The sequence below is a fragment of the Drosophila mojavensis genome, unplaced genomic scaffold, assembly GCF_018153725.1.
Source record: "Drosophila mojavensis isolate 15081-1352.22 unplaced genomic scaffold, ASM1815372v1 contig_81, whole genome shotgun sequence".
NCBI lineage: Eukaryota > Metazoa > Arthropoda > Insecta > Diptera > Drosophilidae > Drosophila > Drosophila mojavensis.
In genome coordinates, this window is record NW_025318907.1 from 8,142,156 (window position 1) to 8,159,510 (window position 17,355).

Below are 17,355 nucleotides of genomic sequence, written 5' to 3' on the forward strand. Positions count from 1 at the left end.
CATTCCCATGATAATAAATAGAAGATTGTCATATTGTGCACTTTCATGGGTGCCGCTTGCTCAATGCATGAGCTCATATGTTGTATGTGAGAACAGTCTGTGCTTAAAATTGACAACTGACAGTCCGCCATTTCAAATTGAGATGAGTTTTCTTTTTATATAACACGCTATTATTATATCAGCGAATTTTTTTGTATTCGATAACGCATATTAAGTGTGTGACGTAATGAGAAAGTTCGTTCGAGCAGGTGGCAACGCTGTTTTAGTTCAAGTGCATGTAAGTGTGCTTGTGTGCGTGTGTTGCAAAAATTGTAATCGAATTAAAAGTTGAAATTATTATACCAATTGAAAATCAACGAAGTTGCTGGCCGATCAACTAGTTAACCGTTATGGCCAATCGCACGCGCAACAACACGACCAAGGTCGAGGCTCTCATCGAGAGCTGTCGCAGCGAGGGCAAATGGCAGCGCGTCATCGAGCTGACGGACGAGCTGAAAACGGGATCGCCACATAACGGTAAAAGAGACGTAAACTAAATAAAAATAAAGTAAATCAATCACTGAACTGCCTAACTGCTTTACAGAGTGCTTGGCCAATTTTTTGATAGGCGAGGCACGGCTGGAAAGCTACCTGGAGGAACATGCTGTGGCCGCCGAGTCGACCTTTGGCCGAGCCAAAAATGGCCTGGCCGAAGCGAGGCGCTATCTAAATCTGGCCTTGGGCGAGAGTGGCCAAAAGGCGGGCATAGCCTTGGATGCGTATTTGCTGCTGGCTAAGCTCTGCTACGCCTGCGGCGAGTACGAGCAGAGTCTGGAGAACTTCATCAAGGCGGAGCTGAATACGCTGGCCGAGAAGGAGTTGACACTGTAATTCCCTAATTCTGATATAATTTCTGATTGTTATATATATATATATATAAATTTGATATATGAACAGACGCAGCTTGAAGATCCTGGCCGAATCGTACGCCATTAAGGGCCTCTGCTTGGAGCAGCAGGCGCACAAGCCCACATCCAAGTTCAAGAAGGCCGAAAAGGATTCGGAAATGGTAAGATCCTGCTGCTTCAGCTCACACACTGCAATAACGACAAGCAAAACCTCTTGACCCTTGCTCAGATTTGCTGCTTTGAGCGCGCCTCGGACTTGGGTCTGCTCTACCTGCAGGAGTACGACATCGTGAGTGGAAGCAATACCTCCTCAAACAATTCCACTGCCGGCTCCACACTGAACGTGAATGCCGGGGTGCAGCAGTCGTCAAGCAGCTTCGCCATCAGCAGCACCATTCCGAGCAGCAGCGCAACCCTGGAGGTCAATCGCCGCATGGGCGCCATCCTGGAGACGGCGCTGCAGCGGGCGCCCATCGTCCTTATTAAAGCGGGCAAGCTGCAAGTGGCCGTGGAGAGATATCGCATTATGCTGAATGCCATTGAGACGCGTGCCACGCAATCGTTGCGCCTGACGCTCGCCCGGCAGCTGGCTGAGGTGCTGCTCCGTGGCGTGTCAGGCACAATCTACACGCCTCCATTCACCACCAAGTCGGGGGGCAGCACCTTACGTGGCGGCGGGGCAGCCAAGCGGCTGTGGAAGCCACGCAAGTACACGGCCAGGCAGCAGTTCACGCCGCGCAACCAGCAGGAGGAAGTGATCCTGCTGCTGCTCATTGCCGAGGCCCTGGCTGTGCGGGACACCGTGCTGTCGCAGAGTCCGGAGTTCAAGCAGGCGCGACAGCACGCCATGGGCAATGTGACGGCCGTCTACGATCTGCTGGCGCTGGCCACGATCCGCTGGGGTCTGGTGCAGCTGCTCAACGAATCCTTCGAAAAGGCGCTCAAGTTCAGCTTTGGCGAGCAGCACATCTGGCGGCAGTACGGGCTGAGCCTGATGGCCGCGGAGAAGCACGCGTACGCGCTGCGCGTGCTGCAGGAGTCGATGAAGCTAACGCCGGGCGACCCGCTGCCCTGTCTGCTGGCCTCGCGCATCTGCTACGAGAGTCTGGAGACGGTGAAGCAGGGGCTCGACTATGCGCAGCAAGCGCTCAAGCGGGAAGTGAAGGGTGAGTGCAGGTTGATTCACATTACTCATTTGCGCCTCTCTACCTCTCTCACTCTCACATACATTGTAGGTCTTCGTCCGTCCCGGAGTCAGCTCTTTGTGGGCATTGGATACCAGCAGCTGGCCGTACAGGCCACGCTGAAGAGCGATCGCGACAGCTACAATAAGTTGGCTCTGGAGGCCTTGGAGCGTGCCGTTCAGCACGATGGCAACGATCACCTGGCCGAGTACTACCTGTCGCTGCAGTACGCGCTCCTCAATCAGCTGGGCGAGGCTCTGAGCCACATTCGCTTCGCCTTGGCGCTGCGCATGGAGCATGCGCCCTGCCTGCATCTGTTCGCTCTGCTGCTGACGGCCTCGAGACGTCCGCGCGAGGCGCTGGGCGTGGTGGAGGATGCGCTGCACGAGTTTCCCGACAATCTGCAGCTGCTCCATGTGAAGGCGCATCTCCAGCTGAATCTGGAAGACGCCGAGACGGCGCTCTCCACGGTGCAGCACATGCTCGCCGTCTGGCGGGACCTGTACGAGGCGCAGCTGGCGGGTGAGGAGGAGAAGCACTCGGATACCAAGAGCGGCATCCACCTGATTCACTCGTCGCAAATGTCCGACAAGGATTCGAGTAAGTTTCTGTCGTGCGATAACCTCGCAATAGACCCCATGACAACTCCTGCCTCTAATAATAACTATATATTCTGTATAAATACAAAAACACATTACCGACACACACATACACATCCACGTACATATATATATATATATATAAATCTATTACATCTCTGTAACTACCCAACTTCTGCGGAATGTGTCTGTCTACTTAAAAAAAAAAAAAAAAAAAAAAAACATTCATAAAATAATATAAAACATAATTGTAAGTCTTAATTGCAAATTAAAGAACGAAAATTGCTTGAGTCGAACGTCGGCTGGTATCGACGTCCTTGTACAATTGCAATATAGATGATATATAAATTAGATATAGATAGAGATTATATAGTAGATGCAGGAAATGTCGAGCCACTAATCTGATATACATTCAGGAGAGATTATGAAATACTAATAGGGTATTCGTTGAGAAGTAATAATAAACGGACAGCTCGATTGGCAACTCAATGAACACATTGAAAGATCGATAGAAGATTTGAAACTCACTAGTTTATAGATGCATGAGGTAAGGAAAAAACATAGAAGATATGAAATATTTGATAAAGAAATTTAATTGGGAGCATTTATTATAGAAATAAACAAAATGCCTGGGCTATATTTCATATTATTAAAATTTCAATGTTCTATTCATATACGCATCAATATTTGGCATTAGTCATAGCAAAAAGAATCTATTTTAGAATGTTTAAATTTATGTATGCAACTTTCATGCGAATTAATATAAATCCTCAAATTGCATTGTATTTTTATATCTTCTATTTTGATATAATATTGTTGTGTATTTCACCGCCTGATTATTTCCGTGAGGATCAATTTACTTATGAAATATTCTATTTCACAGTCCGATCGGCAAATATTTGATTATAGAGTGACTTCAAAAATTGAAGTGCAAAAATGTTTTCAATTCAGATTCATTTCGTATTCAGATTCTGAAGTTCTGAAGTGGATTAAATTTCAACTGGGATCGATTGTAGTAATATTAGGGGAATCGAGGAATATCTCTTTGCAAATGTATAAACTGCTTCTTTTTACGCTTCTGCATTGTGGTTCTTTCTTTTTCTCCCTCTCTCCCCCCTCTCTCTCTCTTTCTCCCTCTTCTTTCTGCCTTTCGAATTGTTTCTCGTTTATCTCTTCTGCTTGCCTGCTCTTAAAACTCTTTGCAACCTCTCGCATGCGTTTCTTTAAATTTAGGCACGTTTACTTATTGTATATACTGTTGTTTTTAGTACTCTCCAACTCGAGTTGGTTAATTTAACAAATTTCCTCACTCTCGTTTCACTTGTTATCGCAACTTTAAGATTCCGTGTATGCTGCTTCGCTGGCCGCAGTCTCGCGCGTAGAACAGGCTCTCAGTGAGGCGGCTAGCTCGCTGAGCTCGTTCACCCAGAGGCCGGGGCCGCGCCGTCCCTGGATGCTGCAAATCGAGGTGGGCTATTGAGCACTGCTGTAAATCATGTCGTATAGCTAACATTAATCAAATATATGTCCTTCTATAGATCTGGCTGCTGCTCGCCGATGTCTATATGCGCATCGACCAACCGAATGAGGCGCTCAACTGCATACACGAAGCCACGCAGATATACCCGCTCTCGCATCAAATTATGTTCATGGTGAGTTGGCCTGTCGCGTAACTCATCAACAGCATCATATTTCTAACATGCACTTTGCAGCGCGGTCAGGTGCATGTTTATTTGGAGCAATGGCTGGATGCGAAGCAATGCTTTCTGAATGCCGTTGCCGCCAATCCGAATCATACCGAAGCTCTGCGCGCTCTCGGCGAGACGCATTTAATACTGGGCGAGCCGCGGCTGGCTGAGAAAATGCTGAAGGACGCCGCTAAATTGGATCCCAACTGTCCAAAGATATGGCAAGTGTTTAAAGAATGCGCCAAACTCAGAAGTTCTAAATGCTCAGCTGTTGATCTTGCAGGTTTTCGCTGGGCCAAGTTATGGAAACACTAGGAGATTACAGTTCATCTGCTGACTGCTTTGCCACCTCGCTGCAGCTGGAGCCGTCTTGTCCGGTGCTTCCGTTCACCTCGATCCCTTTAGTTTTCGAATAGGCATTTCGCGCGAACACAAGCATTTCGTTTTCCTTTCTATATATTACACCAGAACTAACCTCAACTGAGAAGCAAAAGTAGACGAGCAGAGCAATATTACTTAGTAGAAGATTGAACGATATGTATTTATGATTTCATTATTATTGTTATGAATTTATTCCGTGGTTATTGTCAGTATTAGGACAAGCATTGATGGTGTAAATCGTGTGTATGTATGTAAGTTATTTGCGATCCCTATTCAAGCATGTTTGGCTAAGCCCTAAATCCTATCTATCTGTTAGGAACTGCACATATGTTCGTTCCCATGAATATGAAGGAAATTGGGATGTTATTTATTGTACGTTATTTATTCCATAATATAGAAATATGTGCAGACATTTGTATACCAAACCAATAATTTAATTTCAATATTTATGTTACATATATACATAATTAAATAGACAATTTGTAAGACTAACTTTGTTAATGATGTCTATAATTTAGATAGCCATGTTTATATATTATGTTAAATGTATATTCCATATTAGAGTGTATATCGAATTAGTTTTATAGATCTTTACTTCAACTCGAATTTCGATAGATTTTCTTTCATTGCGTGCGTGAAGTTTTTTAGAAATTTTGTAAATAGTTGAAGTTCTATGCTTACATGTCCTTCGAAAAGCTTCCTTTCACTTCTCGTGGTCTAATTGGCACAGCTAATTTCCGGTCAGAAATATCAGCGGAAAACCTCGAAAGTGTTCCAAAAAAGAAGAAGAAGAGGAATGAAAGGCACGAAGCAAGCCAAAGTCAAAATAAAAATAACTCGACAACTCGTTGCCAAGGGCAACGGGCGAATGGCCAATCAATAGAAAAGTAAACAAAACTAAATCGAAGCTAGAAAAGGCCACTGCAGGTGCGCAGGAATTTGGGTTTTGGGTTTTGGGTTTACGAGCAGATTAATTAATATACCAAAAAGTTCAGTTGGAATGCAGCTCGAATTGCTGCGCCAGCTAAGAAGTTAGGCCATAGAGCTGAGAGTTAAGAGTTTGGCCTGCATCTGGAGTAGGCGATGGACGGTTGAGCGGGATGACACCCAAGAGGAAGCGACAGCGCGGCAAGAGTCGCGCCAAGGAGCAGCACAAGCAGCTGCTCGCTGCCCTGGAGCTGGCGGATAGCTGTTGCGATATATGCCACTGCGATTGCTACAGTTCGCACAGCAGCAGCAATGCGAGTGGACGTGGACAACCCGCTGCGAGCACGGAGACGCAGCTGAAGCAACTGGATCAACAGATACGCGCCTTGGAGCAGGTGCAGCGCGGCGAGGGCAGCGCCAACAGAGACGGCAGTCGGGTGCGCAGTCACAGCAGGCAAATCAGGCAAATCAGCGCTTCCAAGTCCCCAGCGGAGCATCCCCGAATCCCGCAGAGTCGACGCGGCTCGGCCGAGTGCCACACTCGCGTCTCGACAGCGTCCAGGGGCAGGCGCTCCAAGAGCGCGGGCAGCCAACGTTGCCCGTCCCGGGAGGAGCCTCAGGAGGCGGGGCTCAAAGAGAAACCTTCCAAGCAGCGAGCTGGTCGCACGGGCGGCCTGCGCGACTGCCAAATGCTCCAGGTGAGTGAGACGTGGATGGGGAGGAGGAGGAAGCGCGAGGTTGAACTGACCAGAGCATCTGAAATCGTTCACTGAATGATTATGGTTATTTATGATTATTTATTCATCCGAACAGACACCGATAACCAACTACCAGAACTTGATACAGTAGTAGTAGTGGCAGACTTGTAGTAGAAGACTTGTAAAATATTCATACTCGATTATTCTCGATAATTTGAATTTCTGTGTAATTCGAAAACAACTGATTCCCTTGTCATTTCGAATTATCGAGACTCGTCCGTATCTCCATATCATCTTCATACCATCATTTTAATATTTAGGGTCTCATATTTATTGTATTTTATTTTGTCATAAAACGGCTTAACGGCTAAACAGGACCTTAATAACTCTAGGAATTCTATCATTCAGCAAAAATAAGGTGTTGCCAAGGAATACCAAGTTCGAAGGACATTTGGGCCTTGAAAGGTTGACCTTACCTTTTAAGGTAGCTCTTGATAGAAACCCTCGATTTTTCAGGTCATGTGGATTGAATATATAGGTCGATGCATAGAACGGGTCCGCAGTATTCCACATGGTAAGCTATCGAGCTCTCATTCTATGACTGTGGAGGATACGTTGTTACCTAATTTGCCACGCCCAATTTGATTGCAGATATGTCTATCTAGCACAACTCTAGCTCTCAATGTTGTACACCAAAACTGGGCTACCAACGAGTATAGAACTAGGCTACGAAACTTCAAGGTATCTAGTTTGAGTCACTGAGACAGACTGACAGATCGAGCGAAAACGTAATGGAGAAAGAGTTGGCGGAGGCAGGAATGGAAAAACAGGAACGATAGTAAAATGAATAGCAGTTAACTCGTTTCTCTTTCCTCATTCAAATATTTGCGAGTCAGTCAGTTGAGTTGAATGTTATAGACCATATCAAAGGGTAACTTGTCAGTTATCGACTCGTTTTACATACTGCAGTTGCACATGCCTGCAGACAAGGGCTCTAGGCGCTAGCCATGATATATTGCCTATATACTAACTAGTATGATCTAATTCGGACTTACCAAATGCTTAAGTAGTTATCTCAAATAAGCCCAACTCTATGATAGGATAGAGTTCGACTCGTGCAGATATTCGCAATGAAGATAAACTGCCCGTGGAGTATCCTGAATTCAAATCCGCAAAGTTGTCCTTGAGTATATCTGAAGCTGTGAAGCTGATTGATTTCCCATTCCCAGTATTAGAATTTTGTACAATTGGCTTAAAAATCTCGTCTTCGTCTCATTGCAGACTGTGTTCGGCTCACTTAGGGGTAGCGATGCTTCGACGCTGGCCATCAGCGGCAGCCGAGCGAGGTCCAAGTCGCAGGAGAACATGTCGCTGGTGCCGCTGGGCCAGAAGCAGGGCCACAGCTCGCTGTGCGCCTCCATGGCCAACCTGTGCCTGGCGCCGACGGTGCGCGCTGCCTTTGAGCGAGTGCCCAGCCACGATCAGAGGATACTGAATCGCATGGCTGAGAAGCGGAGCGAGCGGGCGGCGGACAAGGAGCACGCGTGGCTGGCCCGCAAATACTGGGAGAACGAGCGGCTGGAGCGACAGCTGCTCAAGTGCGAGCAGCTGGAGGAGTATAAGCGCGCCGTGCACGACAAACAGTTCCAGGACTACCTGCTGACCAAGGCGCGGCTGCAGGCGCTGGCCGAGCGCGATCTGGCCGAGCTGCGGCGGCTGCGCGGCGCCCTGGACGCCAAGGATGCGGCGGCCAAGCAGCGCTTGGCGGCGATGCGCCTGGAGCGCGACTTGACGCTCTGCCAGCGACGCTGCGAGGAGTCGCGTCGCAGCGAGGCGGTCAGTCTGCAGCAGGAGGAGCAGCAGCTGGACGAGACGCTGCGCAAGCGTGACACGTGCATGCGGCTCACGCAGCGACTGCGCCGTGCGGATCAGCTGCGCTCGCAGCTGCTAGAGAGCTACTTGAAGCGGCTCCAGCACGACAACCAGCTCGAGCAGCTCCATCACGAGGAGCACTGGCGCGAGCGCCAGCTATCGGAGCGCCTGAAGCGTGAGCAACTGCAGCACGACATCCAGCGCAAGCGGCAGCAATCGCAACGCTTTGTCGACTGCCGCCAGCGCAAGCACGAGGCGCGCTTCCGCACTGCCAAGATCTCGGCCAGCCTCAGGGAGCTCGTCCGTCAGTCCGTGACGCCCGAGTCGGCCGTGGACCAGCCTTCGAGCAGCCTCTGCGCCCAGCAGCAAGCGCAGCTGGCACGCCTGCTCTTCTCGCAGCGTCCGCCGAAAGACTTTCACAAGTAATTACCAAACGAGTTCCCTAACTAGCTGGGAAGTAGCTGTTAAGTGTGCTATTGTTGTTATTGTATAATAAATTCGAGAAATCACGTGAGTTCGACTCGTCAATTCTGCGATGCAGGCGGAATGGCAGGAACTGCGTCATAAACCATCATAATCTGACATCGATGGATTAGAATGAGCAATAGAAGTTCAGTTAATAGTAGAATAGTTCATTCGGAAGTGATTTTGTAAGCAAATGAAATGATATTCCGACAGCCGGGAGTTACCGTCTGTCTATCGTACTATAGCTTATAGGTCTGTAGAGGAGCAGACGCATTAATATTTATTATAGTCCTTTCGTTGGCCTCCGAGCTTAGACAATAAATGTGAATATAATATTGTATTTTAAACATAATATTAAAGCTCTAAACAAGATAGGATCTAAGATCTAATACATAGCTTATGGAAGGAAACATACAATATTTAGTAACTAGGATGCAGTTAACATATCCAGATAAGTTTTGCAATATAATTGATACATTTTTGGTTAAATTGAGATTCAGTTTAGCGGCGTTTAAATCTTTTCCAGTACTGGTGCGGCGTCCGTTTCTAGCTCTAAAGTACATTTGTCTATTTGCTAAATACCTCCTGGATTGTCCTGTTAAGGTTTCGCTCCACATTCCAGGCTCTCATGTACCAAGAGTTCTTGATAGTCCACCTTGGGTGTTCCCTACACTTGCAAAAACATGAATTCTAGAACATAATATTCGTTTAGTCTTTCTATTACCTTGAGTGTCTGTATTACCGTTATCATGTTGGAATTATTGCACATCAGCAGTTTTGGCGTTATTATATCTTGGTTTTTGCTTGTAGTAACTATAAGACTTTAGAATGTATATATTCATATTTTCTAGTATGAATCTTGAGACGGGCTCTATCTTAACCTAGAAGGCAGAAATCGTAGAAAAAAGAATTTTAAGATTTCAGTTTCTATTCCCAGCCCAGTTCTATTAACTTTATGTTCAGTGATGAGCATAATTTGAGGAAAACAATTTGAAATGATGTTGGTAATGTCTTCTGAAAAATTTCAAATCTACAATCTGAAATAAAAGGCATCGTCTAGAACGAAAAGATCACGTATTGGCAAATACGTGACGTGAGAGTCGCAGACAATGGCAACAAAGCCCGGCAACCTGGGTAGGGTTGGGTCAATGTCTGGCTGTCTTGGTGTACCTAGCCGGAGGACACACGCCTCGATGCGTAATAATTGGCACTTTTCATACGGTATGACTAATTATGCGAGTCTGTGAAGGGGCACACAAGTAAACACTTTAGAGAAATGTCCAGCGAGATATACTTCGTGATTAGCCCCGCAGTCGAGGGTGACAAGGCTATCTCATCTTATCGACAGTGAGTCAGTGGAAAGAGCTCTCGAGCTATCGTCTTCTACGCATTCCTGGCTATACGAATCGCTGACCTAGGCCATTCGACGGCGGTCACTTCCCGGTGTCAAATCAAAGTTAATTGGATTAACACTTTTTCTGGCTCATAATTATGGCATGTCTCGTTACTATGCCATTTTCCATTGTTGTAGTTGTTGTTCTCATGCTGTTGTTGTTATTCTCTGGTCATTTTGTAATTGAAACCAATGAAAATTGTCTTTGCAAGTGAATCGGTCGTCTCTTCTCTGGATGCTCTGGATGCCTCGTCTTTGCTTGTTTACGATCAGACTGCCAGGCACTTGTTTTGATTAAAGGCGTTGATAGTGGAACCGGCATATGTATATGTATGTATATACACATCTAGTTAGCGGGTACACTATACATACTTTTCTATATATACATATTTGTATATGTACATATTTTAACAAGAGTGCTCTAGTCGAGTCTGTTCGACTATAAGATACCCTGATACCCCTGAGAAGCTGATAAGCTGATAAGCGCATCCGAAATTCGAAATATCTGTTTACATTTATTTGGTTCTAAAGTTACGTAAAAATAAAAATAATTTTTTGATAATAAAGAACTAACGAAAAAGTGTTAATTGCTGCGTGTGGTATGACTGGAGTACAATTTTATGAATAGATAGCCGAGCTCATACAGAGGGCCAGATAGACAGACAGACTGAGATCGACACGAGCTCAAAGTGTGTAAGAACATAAACATTATATGGGGACTGCCACGCCTTCTTCCACAAACCCATCATAGTCTGAGTTCCCCATTTTTAATGAACTCAGGGTATAATAAAAAATGCATATGGGTATAGGTATACTGAGCTCTCGAAGCACAATGAAGGCAGTCGTACTCAGTATGCTCTATAAATATTCTATTGAGCTTGGGCATTTTCCGTGCTGATAAGTTTTATTTTAAAGCGGCGTTTGAGCTAAGATAATGCGGAAATTTAGTGTCATTTTATTAGTAATATATTATTATTATTATTTGATTGCTTACGGTCCAAAAACATTAAAATAAATTGATTCAATAATCATTATTTTCGCACTTCAAGAAGTGAAAAATTTTTTAAGGCTTATACCCTTGAACAATCTGGAATAATTATGTATTTTTATAATCTTTAAGAAGTCTACAAGTAAATGAACTGTGAAATGTTGGAGATTGAGCATATCCAAGAAAAATTCAATTGTAAAACAATAAAGAATTTTAACGGAAATTAATTATTATTATTTTGATAGGAAACACCATCAAAAGAATTTTTAGAAATATTATATAAAATACATATATTATAGGATTATAAGAGACTATTAAATCTAATGTGGACAATTTGTTCACTTTGCATACTTGGAGAGAATTAATCGGAAAACAAAAGAGTAATGCACATCGAGATCTCAACGTATAATAGAAAATGAAATATGAAAATGTTTCTTAAACATTTTTAATATAGTCAACGAGCCTCAGAGACTTTTCAGTGTATACTCTCAGAGCTATAGAGTATTGTAAGTGATAAGTAAAGCGAAAAAAATAAAAGCAAACAAATTTTTGCGAAATTGCTGGAACATTACTTGCGCTTTCTTAACGGTCACTTTTGTATATTTATTTATTAGTTTATTCTGATTTTTTTTGCATAATCTGTGGCAATTATTTACTTTTAATTTTTATTTATAATTATTGTATGGCATATTTTATTTTCGTACATAAAATTAATGATGTACATATACATATTGATTATAGAAAAGTATACAAAGATGTTTTATGAGCGATAAGAGCGGCGTTTCATAAGATTTTAAACGAGTGCTTCCATCAAACAACCAAAATTCAAACATATATATGTATGTATATAATGTATGTATATATTCATAGTCATTTTTTTAAAATTTATTTTGATGTGGTGAAATACCTAAAAAAAATTAATAATGATTAAAAATAGAAATTTCAATTGATTTATTTTACTTTATTTTTGATTTAAATGATAAATATATAATTTGATTATGCCTAATAAATAATTTAACATAGTTTTGTTGCTTAATTAGTTTTGAAACGTAAAGACTATTGAAATGTAATGCATATATATTTGTATATACATATATTTATTAGCAATTATATATACATACAGATGTGTATATATTTTCTTATATATTTGAATTTATAAATATTCTTTGCATGTTTGTGTTGAAAAATCTAATACTTCTACCCGGCCTACAGACAGATAGTTACAAATTGCATCATTTGTCAAAGTTCACAGATTTCAATTAACAAAATATAGTTGCAAAATAAGTTCAAATTCTAATTATTATGTAGAAATTATGATGTACGATTCCTTAGACAATAACTGAGTTTCTAGTAGGCGGAAACATGATTATTTGTTAAAGATGTTTTCAAAGGGAAACTAATGACAACGAGCTTAGCTCTCAAGGTCGCCGTACTTCAGATTCATCTGCGTCTCGATGAGACTCGAGTGCTGCCTCAATGTGTGATTGTTTAGATTGCCAACGCTCTGGTAGGACTTGTCGCAGTAGGTGCAGGCGTAGGGCTTTTCGCCGGTGTGCACCAGGTGGTGAGAGTTCAGGTGGCCCCGCGTGAAGAAGGCCTTGTTGCACTTATCACACTTGTAGGGTCGCTTGGACATGTCCGGATCGTGGGAGCGCATATGGGTGCGCAGATCCGATTTGGTGGGCCACGTTTTGCCGCACACGGTGCAGTCGAAGATGCGCGGCTTCGTTTCGCCCGTGTGCATACGGGCATGCGAGATCAGTTGGGTGCGCAGCACAAACCGTCGATCGCACAGCTCGCAGACAAACGGTCGCTCGGTGGAGTGCAGCGATGTAAAATGATAGCGCAGGCTGTGCCGCGATGCGAAGCTCTTCGCGCACACCTCGCACTTGTAGCGCAGCCCATCGCCCAGCCCATGCACCGATATCATGTGCAGCTTCAGTTGAAAGTTACGCGTGAACTTCTTCTCGCACTCAGTGCACGGACATAGCGACTTTGGCGTCCTGCTGCGCTCCCCTTTCGCACTGTCTCCTGATTTGGCCGCTGCCTTGCGAGGCGCCCTCTTTCGCTTGGGCGGCACAGCTAGATCTGCCGTACAATTCTGTTCCTCTTTCGCGCCCTCGGCTGCACTTTCTTCTTCGGCGGGCTTCAATGGTTCCAGGTCACCTGGCAAATGGGTAGGTGTGTTTAGGATGTCAGCGTCCCAGGTGGCAATCATTGTGTTCGGCTGCTCCTGATTGCCGCGAAACAAATCCGACAGATCTAGCGAACCTGCAGAGTAAGATAAATATCATATTTATTTATGGATTGATTGTTAATATTATATTATTTCAATATTTTGCTTATACTCGCTATATACAGTGGGGAGAGTATAGGATACCAAATATCTAGTGAGCTCTTAGCTAAGTTTGTCAGTTATGGGATCGAGAATCACTGTCTTTCACAGCTAAGCCTTAATATTATCTGACTCGCTAATAATGTTATTATTACTTCTTTTTTTTTCCCCAAAATGAGAAATATATGTGAACTGCATACAGGATAAGAGAATATAGTTGAACTGGGTTGAGGGGTTCAACAATTGCATTTAAATTGCAAATTGACATTCCTCTATATAGTAAAGATATAGAGATTTACTGAATAATCTTGAGGGAGGGAGGGATATGCGCGCGAAAAGAAATCTTCCAGACTTATTAATAAGCACAGTCTGTCATCTTTAACGGAACTTATCAATATCTTTTGAAAGTTTTTACGACTTGTTTTTGGAGTTCTTGAGTAGCGAAAATCTCTTTTACTCTCATAAGGACATAAGATAATATAAAATATTTATATTTATATTTATATATATATATAAATAACTCATATAAACGTTAATGTTTCCCACAAAGTTTTTTAGTTCTGCATTTGACAGAGGAATAAAGTCCAAGAAAAAATATATAATCTCTTAATCGAGGCTAATTATAATTATTATTTATTTTTTTTTTGGGTCTCTCTGTCTTTCTCTTTCTCTCTCACTCTCGCTCTTTCTTCTCACTCTTAAATGATGTAACTGTACAGTGGAATATACTAAATGGATTTTATTGAAGCCTCCTGATAAACTGATTGCAATCAATAAAAGCCTTTCGCAATTTGATTTGATTAAAATGTTTAGTTTGTATACAGATATGAACTACAAAGTAACTAAGACAATTTCTAGCTTTAGTTAACGTAAGTAAGTTAACAGTTTAAGTTTAAAGTTTAAGCATAAATTGTGTTTAGCTCAAGCGGATGTTGCCTTGATAATGGGCCTACGAATGCAGATTTTTCCTTTGATAAGGTTTTTTCAACATTAATTCTATTTTGACACGTTTATTATTAGGCTAATTAATTTGATGTGCTTATCAATTATTCAGCTCACTCACCAAAGTCAACCGGCTCCGGCAGCGATGACACAGACATAGGCATGGACATGGACGTGGACATGGACGAGGACAAGGACATGGATTTAGCTTGCTCCAGGCATCCAACCTCCCGCTCGAGGCACTCGAGAGCATCGTCCAAGGCCTGCTCGTTCCGGGCGCGTAGAATGCGCTCCGATTCCTCGCAGCGCTGTCGAAAGTCAAGGGCGTCATGGAGTCGATGCAGGCAGAGCTGGCAGATGACATCGCTGGGCACGATCTGCAGAGTGGGCGACAGCGTGAGCAGCTGGCTAAGCAGTTGATCATTGTCGCCAATGCTGTGGCACTGCTCCGGCTGTTCCACCAGGCAGCAACGGCACACCACGATGACCGAATGATTCAGCAGCGGGAACATAATGCTAATACCTTGAACTACAACCGTCCGCTCAGCTGGACCGTTGCTGGACGTCTGTGCTTCGAGCGTGTTCAATGACAACGATCGACGATCTCGACCGCAGACTGAGAAGTACTGATGCTGATGCCGCTGCTAATGTCGATGTCGATGTAGATGCCGATGCCGAAGTCAATGACGATGCCGATGCCGATGCGTTTGCCGTTGCCGGCAGAGGGCGCATTGATAGCCCTTGACATGGATCGCTCGCCCTGCGATAAGCGGCCCGAGACTGTCTGTCAATGTTTGCTAATTTACAATCAGCGCTTACTAATTGATTATTGGGATCCGAATTCGGAATCGGGTATCTATGGTAACTGCAGCAGCCTTAGCGAGTACTTCAGTCGACGTGTAACCGTCTACCTTATCGTCATGGAACCTCAGTACTGATGAACTTCTTATCGCACCGAAATTTTGCCGATTTCGGTGGTCGCATCATTGTATCTTCCAACGGACGCGAACCAAAAATAAATCAGCCTCTTATCGCCCTTATCGCTCGGCTGTGTCGAGCTTTGTACTGAGCGGGTTTCCCGTTCTCTCCACATGACAACTTTTATTTCATTGATGTTGCTCTCAAAATGGGGGATGCTCGAAATGAATATATGAGTATCAAGTCTGTTTTTTAAAGTTGTTTGTGATCTATCGACGTGATATGCCGACCTCTAGTTCTATATTTACTTCTGAATGTATATGTTTTTAGGAATGGTATATTATGTATACAATTCTGTGTTTGTTGAGAATAGCTGAGCTATTATGCTCTATTAATTGCCCATAGTAAGATAGACAATAAACAATTGATGTCTAGTCGGTTTGATTGAATTGAAATACATTTTTTTGAGAATTTTTAAGGGAGGAGGAAGTAGCCCAAGTCCAAAGTATATCAAATCCGAAATGTGTAATACTTTATTTACATATATAATAATATATATGTTTATTCACGAAATCAAATTAAATCAAATTACTAAATCAGGGTATAAAGGTTTTCAGAAAACATATGTAACGGGCAGAAGGAGGTGTGGTAGAGCCCATAAAGTATATAGATTTCTACTTAAGGCGATAAGCTAAGTTTGTTTAGTCGTGTATGTCTTGAGACTTTATATTGAGACTTTGCGACTTTATATATCATCCATCTATAGAGCTGGATACTCGAAACTTTTGCTGCCTGCAAAGTAAATTAAAATGTATGGAATGCATTGATGCTATAATATTCTTGCAAAAAGCCTACTTGACAATAGTTGTAATAGCCGACGTCGTTTAAAAAAATTCCAAGTCCCGGACTTACCAAGTACAAACTGATATAATGTAAATACATATATGGATTGAGTCACTGAAACTGAAAAGTAATCCTATAAAATTTGCCTATTCTTATATTAAACAGAACGCAGATAACACATAAATTTAAAATAATTTTTTTTTATAATGACTGATAATGAATCTTGTAACCCTGGACTATCTCTAATTGGTGCGTTTTCAAGATAATTACAAAAAACAAGGATTACCCATAACATTGAAACATAGAATGCCTTGAAGCTATATTTTTGAACAAAATGGTTAAAATGACAAACTACTTTCCTATTATATTGTTTGGAATTATTAGTTTCCTTACAGAAAGTGGTCAGGAGATTATTAATTATTAATTTAATGCTTTAGTCGAAAGTTCCCGATATGGATATATTTAGAAACTCGCGCATCCAAACGCACACACTCACTTATAGGCGCCCCTAATCACGTGCATGGGCTGTGGATCGGGCACTTTCGACTGGAGAACTTTCTACTTATTACTAATAGTAATAACGAACACTTTATATAAATAAGATAACTGTATCTCTCATTATAGATGCTGGAAATGTATCGAACAATGAATGCGTCAACTGCAGCGCATACAGCGGATCTTGTGAAGTTAACAGAACGGGCTGGGCCCCCTTTAAGATGTCGTTGTTTGACTCTGAAATAGTTCGTCCCATAACCACATTCGAGATAGCGGATTCGGATACAAAATTGGCTGGCTGCGTTATTGATGGTTATACAATAACTGGTAATTCAAAAATATATTCAATCCCAATATTAATGTCAATCTGAATTTTATATGGTTATGCTGCAGATGAAGTAGACACATTCATTTGCTTCTGGGCCCCATATTTTGGATGTCAGACTGTCGCCAGCAAGGATTATGTTAACATACATCATTTCCATCGTATCGCTTGCCAGCAATGTTTTAAGTATTGTCGTTGTACGACACAAACAAATTCAGCAATTCGCAAATCATTGATACAATTTGTCCACTTTTGTATTTTTTTTGTCTGTTACTATACAATTTAAATTAAATTGTGTTGAAATCACTATTCCGATAAATATATATGCACAGCTACTTTCACTTAGTAACTGGTTTCGCCTCTAAATAGAACGATTCATTCATTTATTCTGTTTCTGTTAAGTTTCATAATTTAA

The 17,355-nt window shown here is 42.7% G+C and overlaps 4 protein-coding genes across 5 annotated transcripts; 3 read left to right on the forward strand and 1 right to left on the reverse strand.

Annotated features, from left to right (window-relative positions):
* The first annotated feature begins 247 nt into the window (after positions 1-247).
* On the forward strand, positions 248-5,231 carry LOC6581043 (tetratricopeptide repeat protein 7B). 2 transcript variants are annotated; one of them, XM_044011279.1, is made up of 9 exons: positions 248-516; positions 584-866; positions 937-1,048; positions 1,117-2,053; positions 2,123-2,671; positions 4,041-4,138; positions 4,209-4,322; positions 4,383-4,579; positions 4,642-5,231. In XM_044011279.1, exons 1-9 carry the CDS (start codon positions 390-392, stop codon positions 4,772-4,774), a joined length of 2,550 nt encoding a protein of 849 aa, XP_043867214.1. In that variant the 5' UTR covers positions 248-389; the 3' UTR covers positions 4,775-5,231. The 2 variants fall into 2 exon arrangements, with proteins under 2 accessions (XP_043867214.1, XP_002006832.2); XM_002006796.4 differs by having other exon boundaries at positions 249-516; positions 4,011-4,138.
* A 99-nt stretch (positions 5,232-5,330) lies between these two features.
* Positions 5,331-8,745, forward strand: LOC6581044 (nuclease SbcCD subunit C). Its single transcript, XM_002006797.4, has 2 exons — positions 5,331-6,364; positions 7,646-8,745. The coding sequence occupies exons 1-2, from the start codon at positions 5,840-5,842 to the stop codon at positions 8,660-8,662; spliced, it is 1,542 nt and encodes a 513-aa protein (XP_002006833.2). The 5' UTR covers positions 5,331-5,839; the 3' UTR covers positions 8,663-8,745.
* A 3,323-nt stretch (positions 8,746-12,068) lies between these two features.
* On the reverse strand, positions 12,069-14,986 carry LOC6581045 (zinc finger protein 808). The gene is made up of 2 exons (XM_002006798.4): positions 14,481-14,986; positions 12,069-13,353 (listed from the first exon to the last, which is right to left on the reverse strand). The coding sequence occupies exons 1-2, from the start codon at positions 14,869-14,871 to the stop codon at positions 12,494-12,496; spliced, it is 1,251 nt and encodes a 416-aa protein (XP_002006834.2). The 5' UTR covers positions 14,872-14,986; the 3' UTR covers positions 12,069-12,493.
* A 1,425-nt stretch (positions 14,987-16,411) lies between these two features.
* Positions 16,412-17,306, forward strand: LOC26528647. The gene is made up of 3 exons (XM_015164583.3): positions 16,412-16,521; positions 16,745-16,942; positions 17,009-17,306. Exons 1-3 carry the CDS (start codon positions 16,455-16,457, stop codon positions 17,224-17,226), a joined length of 483 nt encoding a protein of 160 aa, XP_015020069.1. The 5' UTR covers positions 16,412-16,454; the 3' UTR covers positions 17,227-17,306.
* The last annotated feature ends 49 nt before the right edge of the window (positions 17,307-17,355 follow it).

What these genes read in the sequence shown, in the direction of transcription:
- LOC6581045 (XM_002006798.4), bottom strand. Translation starts at nt 14,871, where the DNA reads ATGTTCCCGCTGCTGAATCATTCGGTCATCGTGGTGTGCCGTTGCTGC. An exon ending in GCCGGAGCCGGTTGACTTTG is followed by an intron (nt 13,354 to 14,480) that starts GTGAGTGAGCTG and finishes CTTACTCTGCAG; the next exon opens with GTTCGCTAGATCTGTCGGAT.
- LOC26528647 (XM_015164583.3), top strand. Translation starts at nt 16,455, where the DNA reads ATGGTTAAAATGACAAACTACTTTCCTATTATATTGTTTGGAATTATT. An exon ending in TAGTTTCCTTACAGAAAGTG is followed by an intron (nt 16,522 to 16,744) that starts GTCAGGAGATTA and finishes CTCTCATTATAG; the next exon opens with ATGCTGGAAATGTATCGAAC. An exon ending in TGATGGTTATACAATAACTG is followed by an intron (nt 16,943 to 17,008) that starts GTAATTCAAAAA and finishes GTTATGCTGCAG; the next exon opens with ATGAAGTAGACACATTCATT.
- LOC6581043 (XM_002006796.4), top strand. Translation starts at nt 390, where the DNA reads ATGGCCAATCGCACGCGCAACAACACGACCAAGGTCGAGGCTCTCATC. An exon ending in CCTGGATGCTGCAAATCGAG is followed by an intron (nt 4,139 to 4,208) that starts GTGGGCTATTGA and finishes GTCCTTCTATAG; the next exon opens with ATCTGGCTGCTGCTCGCCGA. An exon ending in CGCATCAAATTATGTTCATG is followed by an intron (nt 4,323 to 4,382) that starts GTGAGTTGGCCT and finishes TGCACTTTGCAG; the next exon opens with CGCGGTCAGGTGCATGTTTA.
- LOC6581044 (XM_002006797.4), top strand. Translation starts at nt 5,840, where the DNA reads ATGACACCCAAGAGGAAGCGACAGCGCGGCAAGAGTCGCGCCAAGGAG. An exon ending in GCGACTGCCAAATGCTCCAG is followed by an intron (nt 6,365 to 7,645) that starts GTGAGTGAGACG and finishes GTCTCATTGCAG; the next exon opens with ACTGTGTTCGGCTCACTTAG.